The sequence below is a fragment of the Syzygium oleosum genome, unplaced genomic scaffold (assembly GCF_021117445.2).
Source record: "Syzygium oleosum isolate NSW1041296 unplaced genomic scaffold, Sole_v2.1 Sole_v2.04, whole genome shotgun sequence".
NCBI classification, from domain to species: Eukaryota; Viridiplantae; Streptophyta; class Magnoliopsida; order Myrtales; family Myrtaceae; genus Syzygium; species Syzygium oleosum.
Genome location: NW_026607488.1, coordinates 13401021 through 13420929, shown reverse-complemented (window position 1 = coordinate 13420929; position 19909 = coordinate 13401021). Strand labels below are relative to the sequence as shown.

At 43.7% G+C, this 19909-nt stretch overlaps 1 protein-coding gene across 1 annotated transcript; it reads right to left on the bottom strand.

Moving 5' to 3' along the window:
* Positions 1–4597: 4597 nt before the first annotated feature.
* Positions 4598–5923, bottom strand: LOC115664374 (stemmadenine O-acetyltransferase-like). The gene has a single exon (XM_030586309.1). The coding sequence runs from the start codon at positions 5921–5923 to the stop codon at positions 4598–4600; it is 1326 nt and encodes a 441-aa protein (XP_030442169.1).
* Between the last annotated feature and the right edge of the window lie 13986 nt (positions 5924–19909).

The following is a 19909-nucleotide window of genomic DNA, read 5'->3' as shown; positions in this document are numbered from 1 at the left end:
TCATCAGAAAAGTTATGCGAATCGGAGATGTAGGCCTTTGGAATTTCAAGTAAGGGACCACGTTTTTCTCAAAGTGTCGCCGATGAGAGGATTGTCACGGTTCAGCAAGAAAGGGAAGTTGAGCCCGAGGTACGTAGGTCCATTTGAAATATTGGAAATAATCGAAAATCTGGCCTATCGTCTCACTCTACCACCAAATTTGTCTCAAGTGCACAACGTATTCCACGTGTCAATGTTAAGAAAGTATGAACCGGACCCGACCCACGTGCTGAACTACGAAGAGATAGACGTGGACGACATAGTGTCGTACATGGAAAGGCCAGTAAGGATCGAGGACAGAATGGAACGAGTGCTGCAGAACAAGACAATTCCGATGGTCAAAGTAATTTGGGAGCACTGTGGAATCGAAGGTGCGATGTGGGAAAGCGAAGAGCTGATGCGATACCAATACCCCCATTTGTTCGAAGGATTGAGTTGGATTGTAAATTTCGAGGACGAAATTTTTGTAAGGGGGGAAGAGTTGTGACATTCCGAATTTCGGCCCATTTTTGGGATTTATAAAACGTGTAATTCGTCAGTGTGCTTATAGTAAAATCTCGCCCGGGAACTGATCACTCTCGGTTATTGTTTTTAAAATTGAGATTTCGCTAGAATCGCACTCGATCAAATTTGACCGTTATTTAGAGCCCAAACGTTGGTATCGAATTTCTCGGAGTTCCGGGACGAATTTAATTGGACGGTGTCGATATTATTGTGGCCAGCCTCGATATTGCTCGGGATATGCGAAAAGTGAAATTTGGACTGGGTGCGGATTTGGACTAGTAAACCTCCCTCGTAGTGTGTTTTAGTTATTATCTTTTGGCTTTTTTTTTTCTAATTTATAATTATGATTTTTCGTGGGCCGTTGGATCGTTTTCGGAATTGAACGAGGATCGTCGGATCGCACTCAAGTCGTTTGACTTTCTCTCTCTCTCTCCTCTCCTCCTCCCCCGTTGAACCCCACGCCGTTGCTGACCTTTCTGCTGACTCCCTCTGCTGCTGTCTTCTTCCACCCACTCCCATGATGATCTTCACGTTGCTCCTGTTTTGTTGACTGATGACCCCACGTTTCTGTTCTACTTTGTTTGCTGCTTCTGCTGACTTCTTCACGTGCTGCTGACTGCTGACTTCTGTTTTTGCTTGCTGCCCGCTGACTTCCTCTCTTCCTTCACGCCCGCTGACTCCCTCACGTTGTTTCTGCTCTTGCTGATGACTTCTTGCTGCACCTTCACGTGTTGCTTTGCTGACTGTTGACCCATGCTGCTGCCCATGATGCTTCACGTGGCTGCTGCTTCCTTCTGCTGCCTTCTTCTTCCTTCTCTTCTTTTCTTTGCTGTTTTGTTGCTGCTGCTGCTTGCTTCTTCGGCTTCTGCTTCCTCTGGCTTTTGCTGCTTCCCATTCCAGCCGACCATACCAGCTGCTCGTCAACCACCACAGCCTCGCCTTCCCAGCCGCTGGAGACATGCCGGAGCCGTAGACCGCAGCTGCTGCTCCTCGCGCCAAACACCCCACCGAGACGCTTTCTTCCCCTTTTTCCCTCTCGCCATCACCACCCCTCGGCCATCACCACCACCCACAATCACCCTCACACCATCACCGACCACCTGAGCTGCCATCCGCTGTCCGCCCTCGCCGTTGCTTCGCCGGAGTAGCCGTTGCCGTGCCAAGGCTCTTGTTTGCTCCCTTGCTAGGTTGTCTTGCTTAGGCTCTCTTGTAAGTGGCTTCCTAACCCTTGACTAGGCTAAGGGGTGACTAATGGACATGTTAGGGATGGTTTAAGGGCTGTGGATAGTTGGTTTAGTGGCTGGTTGTGCTTGGTTTGCTTGGTGGTGCTTGTTGGTTAATTTCCGGTAAGGTTGCTGCTGCGTCGCTGCATTTTGCTATTTTTACTGTGACTTGTGTGAGCCGAATTTGAGAAAGTGTTCTTCATGAAAGTTGTTCATAACATCTTGATGTTTGACATATATTAAATCTGGAATTTTTGGAGATCATTTAGTTCCATTCGTAAGTCCATTTTTGGACCGGATTCAGTCTGCCGGATTTACTGTTTATCCGACCATCTGGTCTCTCCGATTTTCTACAAATTTTTCCAGACCTCTTTTCAACAAACTTCCTTCACAAAAATTGTTAAGAACATTTGTTTCTATGACATATAAAATTTTGAAGGCTTTCCAAAATGATTTGGGTACTGGATGAAATGCATTTTGATGGTCAGGCGGCCTGACCGAACGGGTTGAATTTTGTCTGACTTCAAGTGACAAAAAGAGGTGTTTACAGTAGGAACTGGGTTTTGAGTTCTTCACGGAAAATGTTTATCAAGACGTTTTATACGACATATCCAAATTTCAGAATTTTTGGAGCTGATTTACTATTTATTTTAAAGGAAATTCGGTGACTATGTTACTGCCCAGTTTGGCCCCGATTCTGTGCATACTCGGTTTTTCTCTCTCTCGGGAACTGATCGGTGTTACCATGACATTTTAGTGGATTTAGTTGACATTGGGCTAATTTACAAAGATAAGAATTGGTAATGATTGTTGAGGTGTGTGCATGGTCACGACACGTTCCGTCTAGGCGGGAGTTCTAGACGATGCCCGGCGGGAGTTCGGATGCCGTCTAGGCGGGGGTTCTAGACGTTGCCGATCGCGGTAGAGGCCGGATCGATGCTCCTTTGTGGAATGCCGTCTGGGCGGGGGTTCCGGACGTTGCCGTCGCCGAAGTAGCGGGACGATGCCTGGTTACGCCAGAAGACCGGCGGGAGTTCGGTGGCCCGAGGGGTCGTTAATAATCTGGACTTAATGAGTGCGATTTGCATTGGGGAATGCTTTGCCTGAGTTAATTGATGAGCACGTCTGGATTATTAACCATGTTATGCTTGATCATGCCATGAATTGCGTTGCACGTGCTTGATGGGCAATTGGCCATGTTATGGCAATATTCTAACGTGCAGGGCTTGTGTATGCGCCAAGGCGAGGTAAGGACGCCTGTGATTGTTTATGGCACGTCGATTGTTTGAATCGCATGTTTAGAATTGTTCGGAAGTACGCTTTGGCCTAAGCGAGGCTTAGGTAGTTGCTTATTGAGAAGTGTTCTCATGGTTGTATAACCAAACCATTTCAGACCCGCGACCGTGATTGATCCGGAGACGCTGCCAGGATACTACGGGGATTGAGGATAGATCGAGTTACCCCGTCTTTTGAGTGTATCTTTTTGTAGAGGAGTTAAGCTTACCAACCACCCGATCCTTGTTGTTGTACGTGGTTCGTAGATAGTGGCCTTGTAGAAGGCTTGCAAATGTATGTGTTGTAATCGACGTTATGTTTTTAAAAGTATCTTGTTTATGTGTGTTCTTTGTCTTTCTACTATCCCAATGTTTATATGTTGTACGGAGAGTTCGAGGTTGCTTCTGCATGCATTACTCGTTAGTGTTTCGATTGGGTCGGCGACGAGTCCTGGGCTGTCGCGTACATTACGACCACAAAGGGATGATCGCGCGCTCGTAGGGTTCGGGGCGTGACATATGGTATAAAACTAAAGGTTTTTCTTTTTTTGAAGTTATGGGACTCGGATGATCGATTGAAAAAAATTGGCACTAAAATGAGGACCATACGAAATTATGACTTTGGTGTGCATTTTTTCTGTGTAATTGCAATAGATTATATTTGCAAATGAATCTATTGTTATTTTGGCAACATTAAGTTTTGAAAGTTCACATTCTACATAATCTCTTAAAAGAGTTATGACATTTTGAATTCTCCCCTAGCCCTCTTATGACATTTGCGCTGTTGGTTTTGTCAACTCATATACGTAATTTGTAACCCAACGCAATATTGAACTCAGTCAATATTCGTATTAGGTGTTTTGATCATCAGTGTCTAGTACATAATTATGTGGTAAAGGAATTAGTAAGCGAGTTTTAATAGGAAAATACTCGATGGATTGAGAAATCTTACTAAAATTTTATTACGAAGTGACATAACTAGTTTCGATTGGGTATTGAAATAAATGAAACATGCATTGAATCATTGGCTTTTTTGAAATACCCAATATAAAATTGCCACATTAATTAATAAATTTTTTTATTAAGATTTCTTTATATATACATACATATATGTATATATAGCATTGCTCATTTTAAATAATGGATTTCATGACCGCAATACCCTTCAGATATTTTTTAAGCTTGGATTAATGCGCTTTGATATTACAAAAAGATATTGATTTCATATCTGAATTGTTATTTACTCATTTTGAATATTTTATGATTTGACAAAAATATCTTCAAGACATTTGTTAACGAAATTACACATATTACAAATAGTATTTCTCCATTATAATAAGGTTTTCTAGACAAAAATGTCCATAGATGGAACAAGAAAAATCAAGGCATATGGAACTTCGAACATACTTTTATTTGAAGTTTGAATCACACATTAGTAATAATACACAAACCATTTAACCAGTTTATGACATCTAACAAAGCAAACGAACATATATGAAACCTTGAATCAAGCAAACCATAAGGGATTACTATCTTCATCAGTCGCCCTTCTCATGATCAAGGGCTCGGCGAAACGAACTGTAGCAACTCATCGTTGCGCTCGAACTCGATCATGTCGTGCTCGGGCAATGTGATCCAAGCTTCGATCCCATGCCCGCACCTCGTTCCCATAAAAAACACCATATTTCCAATCGGAAAACCGGTGGTGCACACCCAAGCGGGCTTTCCCAAGCCGAAATCCACCTCGTAGTAAGGAAACCCTGCCCAGCTGCTGAAGCCGTAGAGCTTGATCTTTCCCGCAGACGACTCTGCCAACTTCCGTGCCGCCGTGAGGCTCTCGTAAGCCTTGGCCAATCCCCTCTCGCCTTGAAGCACGCTCAAATATTCGCCATCAATTGCCCTTATTGATTTCCTGAGAGTGCCTGCAAAGTCCTGCAATTCAACTGCCTTGTTTGCGTCCATCAATGGTGCAACAGTGGTCTGCCACAGATTGCCCAAGGCATTTTCAGGCAGTGGCTGTGGCCTCATCCTGCTTCTGATGTTCACCACATGTGTCGCAGCTGATGATGGGGGGTACTTCTCGTTCCACTCTGGCCTCTTCCTCGCCACCTCCAAGGCCGATTTCCAAATGAGGGCGGTCACTGCCTCGACGCGAGTAGGAGTGGCACTGCCAAACCTGGCCCTGAGGCGTGCCAAGCTCTCACTGTCGAAACGAAACATCTTGGTGGAAAGCTTCTCTCTGCTGTTGAACTCGTGTGACATTTGGAAGTTTACGTCCTTTGGTTGGAAGAGCTCAGATGCTTTCAAGAAGGGAGTGATGAGGATGGCTTCGCGGTCAATGCCATTGAGGGCAATTTCCGACCATGTGGTGAGGAAAGCAGAGACTGACGCGCCGTCAGCGATCTTGTGAGAGATGCAGATGCCGATCCCGATGCCGCCACAGTCAAAGAAGTTGACTTGGACCCCTACAATGACTTGTTCCTCAATGTTGGGAGCGACTCTGTGCGGAGAGAACGGGAGGAATTGCAGCAGCTGATTGATGTCCGGGTTTGACAGGACTTTGGACAACTCGAAGTGAGCTTTCGCCTCCAAATAGAGCGCCCCCTCATCGTTGCAATCGATGGCGGCGTTGCCTTTCATCCTTCCGCCTAGAGGGTAGAAGAGGGAAAGCGCCTGCGAGAGCGAAGTTTTCAAGTTTCCTGTGACCGAGGCAGAGTTCGGCACCGCCTTGTTGTCGGGAGCCGAGTAGAACAGGATGATTGGAACACAAAGCGGGGGAGCCAGTTGGTCAAGGAGACAGAGCTTGAAGTTTCTGAGGTGAGATGGAGTTGGAGAGGAAGGCTTGATGGTCTCTGTGGAGACAACCTCAACTTTCATGGCCATGTCTGTTGGAAATTGAGAGATTTGAAAGAATCCTTTTAAGTTTCTTTCTGGAGAAAGTGTGCTTCTTTGGTGCTATTTAATTGCAAGATCTTGTAGTGTATATATAGAGAAAAGGGAGGAGAAATTGGCAATTTTTGGGTCATAGGCTCATAGCATCATGGCTAAACAAAGAGCACGTGCTGATCTTTTGTGGGAGCTTGACATTTTGAAGGATAAATTAGATATGATGTAAAACCCAATTTGAAGAATTTATCAAGCTTCTTTCTTTGATATAAGTGCGGTAAAAATATCATAAATTTATAGACTTAATAGCCTGCTATAAAATGATTGACAAATTTAATCGTACAATGCTTAAAACATATTGGATCCATATTCTTTTAATTGGATCCAAGTATATATATGTAGCATATATCCTCGATCTATTCAAAAACAGGTCGTCCCTGCCGTAAATGACATTTTTTGGATTTTTCCAAAGGGTAATTTGGGCATTAGGAGGGCCTACTCATTCGTGAAAAGCCTAATTTTAAGCCAATAGAGTAACGCCTTCTTTGTTTAATAATTCTAGCCTTGCACTAGCATTATAACTATATTAATTTTATCTAGGGGGGTTTAGAACCCCTACCAATCGTTGTGCGAATTGTCTTCAATTCATACCATCCTAAGATGGCCGCAAGTCTACGAGCTTGAATCTCAATGAAATTTCCCCACAAATTTGTAACTTGAATTTGAGAGAATATAATAATTGAAAGGGTTAATATCATGAAAAACCCCAAACTGATATACCTGTGATAAAGTTACCCCGCACTAATTTTTTAACCATAAAAAACTCTAAACTGATACACTTATGGTAAATTTACCCACAAATTAAATATTTAACCACAAAAGATTCCAAACTGGAGGTGTATCATTAGCAGCTTGCTTGTTTCCAGACCCTTAAGTTATATTTCAAGTTTGAGCCCATTAAATAAGCATGGTCCAAAATTAAATCAAGCGAGTAGGGCCGGACAAATAACATTCAACCGGTTGTTTTCTGGTTTGTCTCTTCCTGCATTAGTCTCGTGCATGCGTGCTAGATGGATAAATAACAAGAGAAGACTTCCACTGGGTACACTTGTTTAATAAAGAATAATATCCCTTCTTTGGCATTAAAAGGGAGATGCATGGAGACAACTGAGAAGATGAATTCTTCAATGCACACGTAATTGAAGGGGGTTTCGTCTTGTCAAAGGTGAAGGAAGATCTCCTTCGTGATGGCTACATCGTTAGGGCCGCATGTGAAGGATAAGGGAGCCCATGCCGTTCCTGCAAAAGAAAAGAACAAGAAAGTTGCAATGATGGCCCATGTTTATTCATGATGGCCCCAATCTATATAAGAAGAGGAGTTCTCATCAGAAGAATATATGCGAAGTTAGAGCACGGAGAAGAAGAATAGGTGCTCTGAACACCGTGTATTTTGTACAGTTTACTTACATCCATTTTGAGTGTTTTAAGTTAGATTAAACACTACGGGTTTCAGGTGTAAATTATGGGGCTGAGAAACACTTGAGCATGAGTGATTGTAACTTTGTAATTTTCCGTTTTATGGCGGATTATTTGCTGGCTCTCCCTGTGGACGTAGTTTCTGATACTCGAACTGAACCATGTAAATCTCTCGCGTCCTTTATTGTTCCTCGTATTATTTTCTCTGATAATTTCGTGTCACTATGTAATTGCAAAGATCTAGTCCATGTAACAACAATTGGTATCAGAGCTGAGACTTTGCAATTATGTCTAGAAAGAAATTTGAAGTTGAGAAATTTAACAGGAAGAACTGTTGGGGTTAACAATACAACCTAGAGAGGGGCTGAATAGGTTGAATGGGAATTATAAGAAACTTTTGTGGAATACAACAAGTAAACTTCAAACGATAGTAGAAACATATTATAGATATCAGGTGCACATGCTGTTGATGAATAGAAAGTGATATTGATGAACTTGTAATGCTGATACTGAAGAGATGAAAGATAGCACATAGAGATTTATAGTGTTTGGTTTTATTCCCAAGCCTACATTCACTCTCCACAACTAACAGTCACAACAAGGCTGTAATCCACTAGTAATCTTCAAGACAAGTTAAAATCAACACATACTGCTCCTATCAATTAATAGATCACATTATCAAAAACCAAGTACTGCTATCATCTTATACAGTTGTTCTTATCACGATTACAAACAATAGGAACACTACACAAAGAGTAATCATCAATACACAACAACTATCAACAAAAACAGAACAACGAAGAACCCTCAAAGCACTAAGTTAGTTTTGTTTGTTTCCACCCAGCGCCACTACTTCTCTTGGATTGAATATATAGACATCCATCCTCATATGATGGTTCCCAACAAAAATTCTATAAGTAGCCATTGGTTCTACTGCTGCTTGCAACAAAGCGTCACTCAAATTTGTCAGAATGGCTCTTTGTCATCGGAAACGTCTCTCTGACAATGGCGGTTTCCCATATTAGTGTTAGTGTACTTTTGTCAGGGTCTGTCTCGAGCTCATTAATGCGAGAACTACACTTGATCAACTCTGCAGCTCTTTTTCAAATTCTAAACCTTGAAGATAATTGGCAGACACCAAATCGAGATTGGAAAGAGGGCGTCACATGTCCTCCACCTCTCTGATATTGGCATCTGCTCCCAACAATGATCAACTTATCTATCTTCTGGTCTTGCTAAGCATATTAGCGATTATGACTCTATCAAGTCGTTCACCTTCATGGTCCTTCCAAGCTTTACTGAACATTCTCATTCTAGGCTTGTTCACTATCACCAGGTCCATCAGATCTGTTCACCAAATCTTGGTACCTCTAAGTTATCACGAATATCTCCATTCTTCTCAACTTGTTCACCCTCGATTAAGGTTTTTTAAGATGTTCACCTTATCTCAAAGTCCTTCTAGCTTGTAAACATCTCAACACCAATACATTGTTCACCCTTGATATCGGCAGTAATCCATCAATATTAGCAAAGTACTCTTGATAGTGGCAGAGCACTCCTCATAGTAAAATCACTAGGTGCTAATAATGACATCATTTGCATATTGGCTTGAGCATATTTCACCTGGTTCTACTCAACCAATACACACATTAGTAGTCTTTGATTATTTCTTCAGAACAACATAGGGGATTTTTTCAACACGAACAACTTTGGGTTGTGAAGTGTCAAGATGGAGGCGCTATTAACAACTTAAGATTTAGCCAAGGCATTGGAGGGTATGGATAAGTAGCCCAAAAAAATGAAAGATTTTGAAAAGGAAGAGCTAATGGGGAAGACAAGGAGTATGATCCTGTTGAACCCATCGGATGAGGTGTTAATAGAGGTGGCCGAGAAGAAGGATGCCACGACACTGTGGGAAAAAATCTAGACCCTATATGTAATGAAGGGTTTGAAAAATCAGTTATACATGCTGAAGAGAATGTTTCAGTTTCATTATACTAAAGGTACATCCATCAAAGCTCATCTAGATGAGTTCAACAAACTCATGATGGATTTGAAGAATGTCGGTGAGATCCTAGATGATGAAAAATAAGGCATGATGCTATTGGTGTCTCCACCAGCGTCATAGAAGCACTTTATTGACTCACTGTTGCAAGCACGTACTACACAGAAGAGGTAAAATCAGTCCGATTCTCTAAGAAGTGGTAGAGGAAGTTGCGAGATGACGGTTTGACGTTGGAGGTCTAGCAACAAAGCTAAAAACATATCAAAATTGTGACACAAAAAATCCAAGGGGTCGCATGAAGTGTTTTGAGTGTCACGAAAAGGGACATATGAGGAGAGACTGTCCAAGGTTGAGAAATAAAAACGATGGGCATAATGTTTCAAGCAGTGTGGCAAATGTTGCCTAGGAGAGCACTGCTGATGCCAAGTTTGTTTTATGTGTGACTAATAGTTCGACTGGAGACGAACGGGTCCTAGATTAGAGATGTTCCTATCATATGACGCCTCATCGAAATTGGTTTACTATTGACAGAGCTATAGATGGTGGTAGTGTTTTGATGGGAAATAATACAGTTTGCAAGATTGTGGGATAGAGACGGTTCGAATTTAGATGCACAATGGCATATAGTGCACATTGACAAAAGTGAAAGCTCAAGATGAATCTTATTTCTCTAGGTACACTCAATGACATCGGGTGCAAGTACACCGCTGAAGATGGGGTAATGAAATTCTCTCGAGGTGCCAGGTGAATTGGGAAAGATTGTGAATGGAGCTGCTATAATTTCATTAATTGAGTTAGACTCAAAATCGACTTAGTTATGGTACATGCGGTTATAGCACATGAGTGAGGCAAGTATGACGATGCTGAGTGAGAAATAGTTGGTGAAGGGTTAGAAGATAAGGAAGTTGGACTTGTGTTAGCACTACATCTTTAGGAAGCGGTGCCGAATTAAATTTAGTACAACTATCCATTCGACCAAGAAACTAGTTGAATAAATTTACTCAAATGTATGGGGCCCGTCTCTAATTCCTTTGAAAGGCAGTGTTCAATATATGCTGACATTCATTAACGATTATTAAAATTGTAAAATGGGTGGGTCGAGTCAAGTTTGGGTTAGGTCATAAATGTTTCGACCCAAATTGACCCGTTAATTCATTTATGACCCATGTATTCACAGTGCAAATTTCTCAGCCTATATCCAACCCAACCCATATTGCTAAAACTCTTCCATATTTAACCAAATTTAGGAAAACTAGTTTCTTATGATCTTTTATAAAATTTATATTGGTAAAACACTTCAATGTAATACAAATCTAGTGAACAATTATTATAATTTTTTTAAAAAATAAAAATTGAGAAAATTGAAAAATATTAAAAATGATTTGTTTATGATTCACTTAAACTAGTTAGGTTACCCATTTATGATCCATTTGAAACCCATTTAAGTCCTATTAAGTTGTTAGGTAACCCATTTATGACCAATTTAAGCTAGTTTTTAAAATTTAAGGCAACCCATTAAATATGAGTTAAACCCATTTTGCCACCTTTAAAGATTATTCGAGCAAGGTATAAGTATACTTCATGAAGTACAAATCTGAGGTGTTCCATCGGTTCAAGAATTTTAAGACACTAACTAAGAAGAAGTTTAGTAAACAAATAAGTGTTTGAGAATCGATAACGGCATGGAGTTCTTTGGTAACGATTTTACCGATTCTGCTAGAAAGAAAGGATTGCGAGATACCGCATAATTTTCAAGATACCACAGTACAATGGCGTTGCAGAACGTAAGAACAGAACTCTATTTGAGCGAGCTCGATGCATGCTCTCGCATTTAGGATTGCAAGGAATTTTGGGCCAAAGTAGTGACATGGCATGGTACCTACTTAATCGATCTCCATCATTTGTTATCGAGTGGAAACTCCTAAGGAAGTATGGTCAGTGAAACCTGTTGATTACTCCGAATTGCAAATATTTGGATTTCCAGTGTATACTCATGTAAGTGATGGTAAGCTTGAGGTAAGGGGGAAAAATTGCTTATTTATGGGTTATGCACGGGTACACTAATCCTAGAAAACCTAGATTTCTATGAGACTGCTATGGTTTGAAAGAGGGGTCTTGAGACACAACCAGCAAAGCAAACAAATCGTGGTGTCGATAGTGTGTTGGAGTTTTAGGTGAAGCCTTTAGAGACCTTAGAAGTAATAGAGGATGAGACTGCAAATGAGGCCCAATTTCCTGATGATAGTGATGCAAAACAACTAGCAGAGCCACAACATAGTATTTCCAAGGGAAGACAAAGAAGGCAAATAAAACCAGTGCTACATTATGGTTATTTAGATATTGCCTATGTGTTGACCGTAGGCGATGAGGTAGAGATAGATTGTCGGGTGCAAAACAATCGAAACGCAAGGTACAAGGCAATACTTGTTGCAAAGGGGTATACTCAGCGAGATGGTATGGACTACAACGAGGTGTTCTCTCCTATAATAAGACATATTTCTATTCATCTAGTACTTGTCTTAGTTGCTGCTCAAAATCTCGGGTTGGAGCAGTTGAGATAAAAATGACGTTTCTTTACGATGAGTTGGAGGAGCGAATTTACATAAGGATTTGCTATTCCAGGTAAGGAAGACTATGTTTGCTTATTATAGGAATCTTTGTATGGATTGAAACAATCTCCTAGGCAGTCGTATAAGTGTTTTGATACTTTTATAGCTAGTCATGATTATTCAAAAAGTCAGTTGGATTGCTATGTTTACTTTAGGAGATTTGAATATTGGTAGTTGTTTTATTTGTTATTGTATATTGATGACAAGTTAATAGCAACTAAACCAATGTTTGATATTGATGCGCTGAAACGGCAATTGAGTGTTGAGTTTGAAATAATAGATTTAGATGTTGCTAAGAAGATATTGGGTATGGAGATTTTGTATGCTAAAGTTGCAGGAGTGTTACAATAGTCTCAAAAGAAAAATATTTAAAAGATTTGGCACGATTTAACATGTAGATGACAAAATCTGTAAGTACACCTTTAGTTGCTTTCTAGTAAGTTATCACCGCAAACTGAGAAGAAGGAGGAACTTATGTCATATGTTCCTTATTCTAGTGTAGTGGGAAACATTATGTACGCCATGATATGCACTAGACCTGACATTTCATAAGTTGTGAGCATTATTAGCCGTTACATGAAACATCTAGGTAAGTCTCATTGGGAAGATGTGAAGTGGATCATCAGATATTTAAAGGTAACAGCATACGTTAGTGTAGTATACAAAAGGGATGGATATGGCAGTGAGACCATGGGTTATGTGGATCCAGATCACGTTGGTGACTTGGATGAGCGTAGATCTTTAGCAGGGTACATGTTTATGTTAGCAAGTGGTGCAATGAGTTAGAAGGAGTCCTTACTAGATTATGTTTCCTTATCTTCAACTGAGGTAGAGTACATGACACTGACCTTTGTGGCGAACGAGGTGATATGACTAAGAAGTATGCTCTTCGATTGTGACAACCAAGGTATGATATATCTGGCTTATAATCCAATTTGTCACTAGAAAACAAAGCATATCGTGTATAATTTTGTCCAAGATGTCATAGCAAATGGTAAGGTTATTGTGAAAAAGATAGTGACAATGGAGAATCCTGCAGACATGACGACGAAACTTGTTCCTTTAGCAAAGCTCAAGCTTTGCTCGAACTCAATTTGCGGCCGGAGAGATTAAGCGCTTGCAAGGACGCTGGAATAGCTGTCATGGAGAATGAACACTATGGGCCCGTTTGGCAACTTGCCAAACATTGAAAATTTCTGTTTTTTTGTTCCTAGAATTAGTTTGGGAATAGAAATCCGTTTGTTAAATTTTTTGTGCCCGGGCACAATTTTACAAAAAATTGTTCCTAGAATCAGTCTTGGAACATAATCAAGAAGCAAAAAAAAGTAGTTTTTTGATTCTGGAATAATTTTTTCATTTCTAATTCTTCTTGGTTTTCTTCTTTTTTCTTGGTTTATTCTTCTTCTTCTTCCCGACTTGTGGCCCTCCTGCCGCCGCCTGCCTCCGGCCGGCCGCCGCCTGCCTCCGGCCGGCCGCCGCCATTGACCACCGGCCGCCGTCTACCTCTTGTCGGTCGCCGCCATTGGCCACCGACCACAGGCCACAGGCCAGGGCCGGCCAGGGTGTCGTTGTCCTTGCGGCTCGCTGTCGTGATGGCGAGGCCTCGCCATGGTTGGGCGAGGCTCGACCTTGCCCAGATTTGGCGACGGTGAGGTCGGCCTCGCCAGATCTAGGCAAGGTCGAGCCTCGCCCAGCCAAGGCGAGGCCGACCTCTCCGTCGCGACCGGCCATGGCCAAGGAAGGGAAGGAAAAAAAAGAAAAAAAAAGAAAGAAAGGAAAAAATAGAGAAAGAAATATTAAAAAATTCAAAATATTATTAATAAAAAGAAATTTTGTGTAGTTACCAAACGCATTTATGTTCTTTTTCTATTCTAAAAATAGAAATTTTGGGCAGTTACCAGACACCTTCAAATGCTTAGAAATTGTTCCTGAGTACGGAATAAAAAAGAATCATTTCTGAGCAGAATCTGTTCCCGAGCACAAAATGATTATCATGCGTAGCCTATGTCTTGACTGCAAATATCTCGAGTTTGAGCCCATTAAATAAGCACAATCCAAAATTAAAGCAAGCGAGTATGGTCAGACAATTAATGTCCAACCGGTTGCTTTTTGTTTTGTCACTTCCTGTTTTAATTTTGTGCATGTGTGCTAGCTGGATAAATAGCAGAGAAGACTTCCATTGGCTACACTTATTTAATGAAGAAGACTATCCCTTATTTGTTATTAAAAGGGAGTTGCATGGAGACAATCGAGAAGATGAATTCTGCTAGAATTAGGCGCACAAACACAATAAAATAGAGAATAAAGGCGAGAAAGAGAAATCGAGACATATGAATTATCTCAGTTGACCCTTAAACAGAACTCCTGTAACTTTTTATCGATGGATAGTATGAACCACACCCTAACAAATTCTTCAATGCACACGTAAATGAAGGGGGTTTGTCTTGTCAACGGTGAAGGAAGATGTCCTTCATGATGGCACATCATTATGGTCACACATGAAGGATAAGGGAGCCCATGCCATCGAAGAGCTCTTGGAAAAGAAAAGAAAAAGGAAGTTGCAATGATGACCCATGATTATTCATGATGGCCATTCAGTGTAACTTTCTTCTCATTCACGACAAGCCTCTCTATATAAGAAGAGGAGTTAGAGTTTTCATCAGAAGAATATATGCGAAGTTAGAGCACGAAGAAGAACAGGTGCTCTGAACACCGTGTTCATTTTGTGCAGCACATTTATATCCATTTTGAGTGTTTCAAGTTAGATGAAACGCTGTAGGTTTTAGGCCTAAATTATAGGGCTGGGAAGCACTTGATGTGACATTCCGAATTTTGGCCCATTTTTGGGATTTATAAAAAGTGTAATTCGTCAGTGCGCTTATAATAGAATCTCGCCGGGGAACTGATCACTCTCGGGTTCTTGTTTTTAAAATAGAGATTTTGCTAGAATCGCACTCGATCGAATTTGGCCGTTATTTAGAGCCCAAACTTTGGTGTCGAATTTCTCGGAGTTCCAGGACGAATTTAATTGGACGGTGTCGATATTATTGTGGCCAGCCTCGAGATTGCCAAGAATAGTGGAAAAGTGAAATTTTGGACCAGGTGCGGATTTGGACTAGTAGACCTCCCTCGTAGTGTGTTTTGAATTATTTTATTTTGGCCTTTTTTTTATCATATATTATTAATTGGGATTTTTCGTGAACCGTTAGATCGATTTCGGGTTCGAACGTGGGCCGTTGGATCATAATCATTGCGTTGACTTTGGCCCCCCTCTCTCTCATTCTTTCTTTCTCTCTCTCCTCTGTCCTCTGCCGCGTCCACACCTGCGCACGCCCCCTGCGTCTGTCCTCTCTCTCTCTCTCTTTCTCTTTCTTTCTCTCTCCTCCCCCTCTGGCTGCGCACGTTTCCTCCATGCAGATGTCCCCTCACGCTTGTACCTGCCCCTGCCACGCAGACCTAACCCCCCTACTCTCTTTCTTCCTTCTCCTTTCTTCCTTCTTCTTTTCTTCTTTCTTCCCTTTCTTCTCTTCTGCTTCCTCCCGCGCGCGTCCACTGCCCTTTTTCAACTCGCCGACTGGATCGCCCCGCCGCTGCTTGTTGGGCCGCCGCGTCGCCGTCAGGCTTCGCCCGACCGTCGCGCACCTCCCGGCTGCCCACCTCCGCCCTGCCGTCGCTGCCTCCCCTCCCCTCCCCTCCCCTCCGTGCAACCAGCCTCCTTTCGCCGTGTCCGCCGTGACTCGGCGCTGCTCAGCTCATCGCCCAACCCCCGCACGCCGTTTGCCACAGCTGCTGCTAGTCGCCACCACCTCGCCCAACCGCGCCGTCCGCCGCCGTGCTTCCCCCTCGGTTGACCACCTTCCTCTTATCCTCTCCGTGCACAAGCTCGTCGTTGAGTCCGCCGAGGCCCGACGCTATTCGGCCGTCGGCTGACCAGCCCAACTTCATCGACCGCCGCCTGTAGTCCTGTCAGCCGCCGCCGCCAGCAAGCTCGGCCGCCGTCGCGCCATCCGTCAGCCGCCGCCCCCGACTGGCTGTCCTCTCCCCTCCCTCTGTTCGCACGAGCCGTGAGCTCGCCCCTGTGACCGCCGCTGGCCCAGCCGTCCCCGTCATCGCCGCTCGCCGGCCCTCTCCGCCGTCCAGCTCGCCGCCGTTCTACCCCGTCGCCGCCGGTTCGCCACCTCCCCCTCAGCCCCGATCCCTCTCTCCCTCACCCTCACCCCCCGGCTCACTCTTTTTCTCCCCCGTTCAGCTCGCTGCCGCCCCGTCGCCGTCGCCGTCGCCGTCACCGTCACCGCCCGCCGCCGCCCTGCCGCCCGCCGCCGCGGTCGCCGCCCCAGCCAGCCCGGCCCGGCCCGGCCAGCCAGCCCGAGGCCGTGGCCGACTCGTCGCCCACGCGACCATGCTGCGCGCCCGTCGCCGTGCCCGTTGCCCGCGCCCGCGCCGCGCCCGTGCCCGCGCCAGCGCCGGCGCCAGCGTCGCGCGCCCGTGGCCGACCGCCGTGCCCGCTCGTGTGCTTAGTCTGCACTGCTCATCCGGGCCATTTTAGGCCCGAGCCGACTTCTCCTTGGCCAAACTTAGGTAAGTGACTTCCTAAACCCTACCTAGTATTTTGGGTACTTTATTGACTTGTCTCGGGTTTAGAACGGCTAGGGCGTGTTTTAATTTAATTATATTATGTTACAATTACGCTATTTGAATTGGATTAAATGATGTGCTTGATTTTGGTCATTGTGCGTGGCCGACTTGAATGTCGGGTTTGTGGATTGAGGTGGCGAATTGTGAATTGGACTGAGTGGTGATTATGGGTTGTTTGATGCAATTGGCATGAAATTGATTTAATTGAGTGGCGTGTGCTTGCCTATCGATTCTAAGCCCGGATTGATCGAAGGGCTACGGACTTGGGACGTGTTGACGGCGATCCTTGTGAAGGCATGAATGGCCAATGTGCCAAATGGATGCGGGCTTGAGACATGTTGACGGTGGCCCGTTGAAGGCGTGTTGGACCGGGACGTATTTACGTCGGTCATTGGAATTTGAGCCCAGATTGATCTGAGGGCTACAGACGTGGGACGTGTTGACGGCGGTCCGTGAAAGGAAAGTGTGGCTTGGGACGTGTTGACGGCGGCCACTGGAATTGATTGAATGGTATGGCTTGGGACGTGTTGACGGCGGCCATTGGAATTGATCGAATTGTGTGGCTTGTGTGCCTTTGAGACTGGACTTGAGACGTGTTGACGGTGGTCCGTGAGAGGAAAGTTGGTTGGACACGTGTGTGCGATGTGATTGATTGAATTGGCTAATTGTACGTGTGGATGCTTGGTTGGATTGGTTGGTTGCGAGTGGGAGTGTGTGTGCCGGGTGATGGTGATATGGCAGTGAACTATTCTTGCATTGTCATGTTGGACTAGTATGCAGGGTTGGCACGTGGTTCTAGGCGAGGTAAGCTTATCCTGTGAAACTGGTTGTGTTGTCTGGTGACTCGCATGTTAGACTTGTCTGGGTACGCATTGGCCTACGTGGGGTATAGAGGGTTGCTTATTGAGACTCATTCTCACGGTTATTATATAACCATTTCAGATCCGCGACCATGAGTGATGGGAGACGCTGCAAGGGTATCTTGGAGATCGAGGACGGGTCGAGTGTCCCGTATTTTGAGTTTCCCCTTTTGTAGAGGAGTTAAGTTCGCGAACCATTGTCCCTTTTGATGAGCATTGTATGTATCTGCCAAGTGTAGGAATTACAGTTATTGTTTTGTGCTATTGTTACCCCTTGTCATTATTAATTGTCCGGGTTGTTTCTATTTGTTTCCGCGCGTGCCTAATCTCTGATATTTGGGTTGGGTCAGCGACGTGCCTGGGACGTCGCATTCAATGATCAACCATCGCGGGATGATCGCGCGCTCGTATGGTGCGGGGCGTGACATCCCCGTTGATTTGGTATCTGAGCAAGGTCAGCTCGAATCAAGATGGTCGAAGCTTGGAGTGATAAGGAGCGATGACTTTGGGATAGTTAGTTAGGGAGACTTGTTGGCCATGCGTTACCTAGACTGCTTGGTTGTGATTGCTGAGTGATATTATGCACTAATACGTGAAATGCAGGTGCGACAGGACTTGAGGTTAGTGCACGATCCCTGTTCTTTGTGATTGAGTGGTGTTGTGATTGACTGCCTGCTTAGTGAATTGTTGTGATTCGCTGCCTAGGGCTTAGACTGGTATAGTTGGCCTAGGTCTTTAATTCCCGAGGGGAATTATAGCAGGTAAGTGGGTGGTGTGAACCCTGTGAGTATGAGTGGCCGAGGTCGAGGTCGAGGTCGTGTAGATCCGCAAGTTAGAGTTGCAGAGGATCCTAGAGGGGATGAGATTTTGAGGGCACTCGAGGAAGTTAGAATTTTAATGGGAAGACAAACTGAGGAGCGAAATGCTACCGTTGCTACTGATTCTGAGGCCACTATTGTCGTCGTCAATGGAAATAACGGGAATGATGAGCATAATGGAAATGTTGGGGATCAAGGTCAATGGCAAGTTAAAGCAGTCAGACAGATGCGTTAATTGGTTGGAAAATTTTTGAAATTTAAACCTGCAAGGTTCGATGGGAAGAGGTGACCCCTAAGGCTATATTACTTTGAATAGAGGACCTAAAAAAAAAAGGGGGGGGGGGCTTTTGAGGTATTCGGGTGCACTGATGAAGAGAAAGTGACCCTGGCTATATATCAACTCTAAGGAAATGCAAGTGATTGGTAAGAGGACCCCTCCGAAGTAGGATATTTCAGAGGACATATTTCCAAGCTGGGGTGTCGTTATCGAGGCCTTCAATGGGAGGTACTTTCAGAGAATTCGCGAGAACAGAAAATGACAGAGTTTCTTCGGCTTCGCTAAAATTGAATGTCAGTTGATCAGTACGAGGTTGAGTTTGTAAGGTTGTCTAAGTATGCACCAAGGATAGTCAATGATCGTGTGGATAGGACAAAGAGGTTCCAGGATGGACTGAAGCTGAATCTCCGCAGTCAGTTGATGCTAATGAACTTAAGGGATTATAATGAGCTGTATGACGAGGCTTAAACGGTTGAAAGGGATATGAACGAGAGGGTTACCATATATGGATCGCGGTACATGCCTGCTAGGGACAATAGGAACTTTGGAAAGAAGCCTATGATGGAGAAACGAAAATTTGTCCCTTTAGTAAGAAAGAACTTTGGAAAGCCGAACTACTACTCCAACGCCGCATGTCGATCTTATGAAAAGAGGCATAGGAATAGACATTGCCAAGGTAGAAGTGGAGCATGTTGTGGATGTGGACAGTAAGGTCACCAAGTGAGAAATTGTTGAACCGATAGGTTCGGTCACTAATGCAATCGCAGCGACTGCAGGTAGGACATTAAGCGAGAGCTGCCCCGCAGATTAATCAGAATCGGCTAAGGACGTAAGGAAAAATGTATGTTGTGGCTGAGAAGGAAGTGAAGGATGTGCCTTGAAAGTCTAGATGCGTTATGAGATGGTGTTTGGTACAATAGGAGATGATTTTGAAGTTATTACTTGGATGATTATGTACGACGTATTATCACTTATGGTGGATAGGCGCAATCGATTTATGGATTTCTAATTTACTAATGACATTCTTGGACGAGTTTGGAAGGATGAGTTATGCTTGGAAATTTCGGATTTTATAAAGAACCGGGGTGATTTGTTTTGGGAGACTGTTGGATTGAAATTGGATGGATTGAGCTTGTCTTTGAGGTGTATAAAGATAATTAATTTGTGGCTGATTAGTTGATTGAGGAATCAAGGCTAAAGGACATAGCCGAGGTGTGTAATCTTCCCGATGTCTCTCTTTAGGAAATTGCCAGGATTGCCACCTGATAGGAGAGTCGAGATTGTGGTTGAGTTGGCCCCAGGG